The following is a 4,953-nucleotide window of genomic DNA, read 5'->3' as shown; positions in this document are numbered from 1 at the left end:
GGCCGCGGTGGAGAGCAGGCCGACTGGGCCAAAAGAGAGGGGAAAGGAAATTCCATTTTCTTTTTATCTCAAGTGTTTTTAAAATACATTTTCAAATCGATTTGAAGCAATTTGAAGTTTAGTTTCAAACCACACAATACAAAAGAAATACTATGCAACAGCATGTATGCACAACCATGTTGCTACCTTATGATGAATTTTAATTTAATGAAAAATATTATTTTTCTATGTTTCATGAGCACCAAAAATTCATAATTAAAGCATTTTAATTCTATTTTCAAAACTGCAAATTTTAGGGTGTTACAATTCTACCGCCCTTAAAATGAATCTCGCCCTCGAGATTCGGACGATGCTTACTCAAAAAGTCGCGGGTATGTTTTCCTTATATCCTCTTCTCTTTCCCAAGTAGCCTCTTCATCTGAGTATCGATTCCATTGAACCTTGCACATCCTGATCACCTTACTTTGAGTAACTCTCTCAGATGTTTCCAAGATCTTGACGAGATACTCTTCGTAGGTAAGATCCTCTTTCATATTGAGCTCCTCCAAAGGTATTTGTTCCTCTGGCACACGCAAACACTTCTTCAGTTGAGACACATGAAATACATCATGTATCCCAGACAAGCTCTCTGGCAATTCCAACTGATAACCCACTTCTCCTTTTCTTTCCAAAACCTTAAATGGACCAATATAGCGAGGTGCTAACCGCTTTATGCCTTTCATGGGTGACACTTTGAGATAGACATAATCTCTAGGTACAAATACCAACTCTCTTCTTCGTGTGTTAGCATAACTCTTCTGCCTTGACTGTGCCACTCTTAAGTTTGCCCTGATAGTCTGCACTTGCCTTTCAGCATCCTTAAGGATCTTAGGTCCAAACACTTGACTTTCTCCTATCTGATTCTAGAACAATGGAGTTCTGCACTTTCTACCATATAGTGCCTCGAATGGTGCCATCCTGAGACTCTTCTGGTAACTATTGTTGTAGGAGAACTCAGTGTAACATAAACTCTAAGATCTGATTAGTTCTCTCTGTTTGTCCATTAGTTTGTGGATGGTAAGCTGAGCTGAAGTTCAACTTAGTGTCCATAGACTCGTGCAATTTCTTCCAAAAGTGTGATGTAAACTAAGTACCTCTATCCGACACAATCTTCTTAGGAACTCCATGCAAACATATTATCCGTTGCATGTATAATTCTACCAACTTTGCACCCATATATGTAGTCTTGACCGGTATGAAGTGAGCAACCTTAGTCAACCGATCTACTATTACCCAAATTAAGTCATAACCACTTTGAGTGAATGGTAATCCAACAATGAAATCCATACCAGCTTCTTCCCACTTCCACTCAGGTATCTTCATAGGTTGAAGTAAACCTGCTGGCTATTGATGTTCTGCCTTGACTCGTTGACAGGTGTCACATATTGCTACATATTCTGCCACATCTCTTTTCAAACCGTACCACCAGTACTTCTCCTTAAGATCAAGATACATCTTAGTACTGCCTGGATGGATAGATTATGATGAGTCATGGGCTTCTCTTAGAATCATCTCTCGAATGGACTATATCTCTGGCACACATATTCTCTTTCCGAACCACAGTGTTCCCTGATCATCCAATCAAAAACCCGGTGCTTTGCCAATTGTGATAAGTTCTGCTATCTCCTTGATTTTCTCATCTTCCAACTAACCCTTGCGGATCTCTTGTTCAAGTGTAGGTTCCACTTCCAATTCCATCGCATTAGCAACTATTCCCAAATTAAGATGGTCAAATTTAGCACATAACTTCTTAGGTAACTGTGTCACTAGAGCTGCATTAACATAGCTCCTTCGGCTCAGAGCATCAGCTACAACATTTGCCTTGCCAGGGTGATAGTGTACCTCAAGATCATAGTCCTTGATTAGCTCTAACCATTGTCGTTGCCTCAGGTTCAAATCTGACTGAGTGAAAATGCACTTCAAACTCTTGTGACCTGTATAAATGTCACACTTATGTCCAACAAGATAATGTCTCCAAATCTTCAATGCATGAACCATAGCTGCTAACTCCAAATCATGGGTGGGATAATTTAGTTCATGCTTCTTTAGTTGCCTAGATGCATAAGCCACTACTCGTCCTTCTTGCATAAGAACACAACCTAGACCAAGTCAAGATGCATCATAGTAGATGGAGAAACTCTTGTTTAGATTTGGTAGTACCAGCACCGGGGTTGTAGTCAACCTTTTCTTCAACTCTTCAAAACTAGCTTGGCATTGCTCAGTCCATACAAACTTAGCATTCTTATCAAGTAGAGATGTCATAGGCTTGGCAATCTTAGAAAACCTTCAATGAACCCTGATAATATCCAGCCATTCCTAGGAAACTCTAGACTTCACTTACATCCTGAGGCGGATTCCAACTCAACACATCACTAGCCTTCTTGGGATCCATAGTTACTCCACCATTAGAGATAACATGCCCAAGAAAAGAGACTTCCTTTAGCCAGAACTCACACTTGCTTAACTTAGCATACAGTTGATGTTCTCTAAGTTTCTGCAGGACTAATCTCAGATGTTCTTCATGTTCTGCCTCTGTTTTGGAGAAGACCACGATATCATCAATGAAGACCACAACAAACCTATCGAGATACTCCATAAACACTTTATTCATCATATACATGAAGTATGCAGGGGCATTAGTCAATCCAAAAGACATAACCGTGTACTCATATAATCCATATTGAGTAGTAAAGGCAGTCTTGGGAATATCCGATGAACGAATCCTTAACTGATGATAACTAGAACGAAGATCAATCTTGGAGAACACACAAGCACCTTGTAATTGATCAAACAGATCATCAATTCTAGGCAAAGGATACTTGTTCTTGATGGTTACCTCATTAAGAAAGTGATAATCCACACACATCCTCTGCGTACCATCTTTCTTCTCAACGAATAAAACTAGGGCTCCCCATGGTGAAGAACTAGGACGTATGAAACATTTTTCCTGTAGCTCCTTTAACTGTTTCTTAAGTTCTTCTAGCTCATTGACTCCCATCCAATATGGTCTCTTGGCTATAGGTGTAGTTCAAGGCAAAAGCTCAATAATAAACTCAATATCATGATCTGGTGGCATACCTGGCAAATCATCAGGAAAAACATCTAGAAACTCATTAACAACTTTAGTCTTATCCATGGTTGCACCATTCATCTGATTAACACTGCACACCTCTCTTGTCATTGTAGTTGCCTTGCATGTAACTTCTTCTCCTAACTTGGATGTCAAGTGTACTATACCATTCTCACATTGGATAATAGCCTTTTGTTGATTTAGCCAATCCATTCCAAGAATTACATCTATGCTTGAAGACTTCAGCATAATCAGATTTGCCAAAAACTCTACCCCCCTTATTTCAACCCTTACACTTGGACACATTAGAGTAGCTTGCATATCCCCACAAGGTGAGTCAACTAACATCTGTTTCTTCATAGGACACTTTGGTATATTGTGCTCCTTAACAAAACGCTGTGCAATGAAGGAATGTGAAGCTCCAGAATCAAACAAAACTGATGCAGGGCTGGAGTTGACTAGACACGTGCCAAACACAACATCTAGGGCTTCTTGTGCAGATTCTATCATCAAGTAATTGACTCTGCCTTGCACATGAGTCTGTTGTTTATGGTTTCCGTTGCGGCATTGTTGCTTCTTCGACTTCTTTGGACACTGACTCGCATAATGACCGGGCTCACCACAGCGGTAGCACTTCTTGCCTGAAGAGGGGGTGTTGGGCACACTATCCTTCATTGGGGAGTTGATGAATGGTTCTTAGGGTAGACTCTGGTTCACATACTGTTGCTCTTGTTGGTATTGAGGGAGTTGTTGAGGAGGATCAAAATCCCACTGACTAGTTGGTTCCTGTTACCTCTGCTGAAATTCTTGCTGGGGAGTGTAGCGGGGGCGTGTGTTGCTACCTACAGATTGGCTTTGAATTCTCCTTTTCTTCTCTTTTATTTCCCAACTCTTGTTCTCAATCAAAATGGCCCTATTCACCAAAGTTTGGAAGTCAGGATACGCAACAGTCATCAACTACAGTTGAAGTCCATCATTTAATCCTTTCAAGAAGCGTTTTTATTTCTTGGCATCATTAACCACCTCTCCTGGAGCATAACATGATAGCTGAGTAAATTTGTTACGATACTCACACACTAACATGTAACCTTGTTTCAAGTTGCGGAACTCCTCCTTGATCTCCACCAAAGCTTCTAGAACATGATAAGATCTAAAGGCAGTCTTGAAATCTTCCCAACAAATCTGATTTATATCTTTCTCAATCTAAAATAGATCCCACCAGTCTGAAGCTGCTCCTTGAAGTTGACCGGAAGCATAAAGCACTTTCTGATGGTCATTACACTGAGCTATGTTAAGTTGTCGCTCCACAGCTCTACGCTAGTCTTTAGCTTCCAGTGGGTCGCTTGCATGAGAGAATGTTGGTGGATGTCCCTTCATAAATTCACCACGCTTATCCCTTGGTGGTGCTTGATGTGGGTTGATGCATACATTCTGAACATAGGTCTATAACAATTGAGTCTGTGTCATCATAGATTGCTCTATAGTTGGAGGATTTGGTGATGGTGGATTAGCATTGGGGGCATTCCTTCTAGCATCGCATGAAACACTTCTCCTGGTAGAAACCATCTGTTTGCAACATTTAGCACAATTATTGGTTGTAATCCATGATCCGAAAGTAGTTCACATGATAAAACAACCAATCTAAAATTTTTTGGGCGAGAACTACTAGTAGTCATTTAGAAGGACAGCCATATTTCAAGTTTTAGAAATCATATGAAGGTGTTCCTTATTTGACTAACAATCTTATGAAATTCTCTACAACTTTCATATAAACCACCTTGCCAGATTCTGAGGTTAAATTAGTCAGAAATAGGGCACAACCGAAACTGTTCAGACTCCCAAAC

At 40.3% G+C, this 4,953-nt stretch overlaps 1 protein-coding gene across 1 annotated transcript; it reads right to left on the bottom strand.

The window, feature by feature from the left end:
- Positions 1–353: 353 nt before the first annotated feature.
- On the bottom strand, positions 354–722 carry LOC136479933 (uncharacterized). Its single transcript, XM_066477635.1, has one exon. It carries the CDS (start codon positions 720–722, stop codon positions 354–356), a length of 369 nt encoding a protein of 122 aa, XP_066333732.1.
- Positions 723–4,953: the final 4,231 nt, after the last annotated feature.

Source organism: Miscanthus floridulus, chromosome 9 (assembly GCF_019320115.1).
Source record: "Miscanthus floridulus cultivar M001 chromosome 9, ASM1932011v1, whole genome shotgun sequence".
Taxonomy (NCBI): domain Eukaryota; kingdom Viridiplantae; phylum Streptophyta; class Magnoliopsida; order Poales; family Poaceae; genus Miscanthus; species Miscanthus floridulus.
Note: the sequence above shows the minus strand (reverse complement) of the source record. Positions and strands in the feature narration are given on the sequence as shown.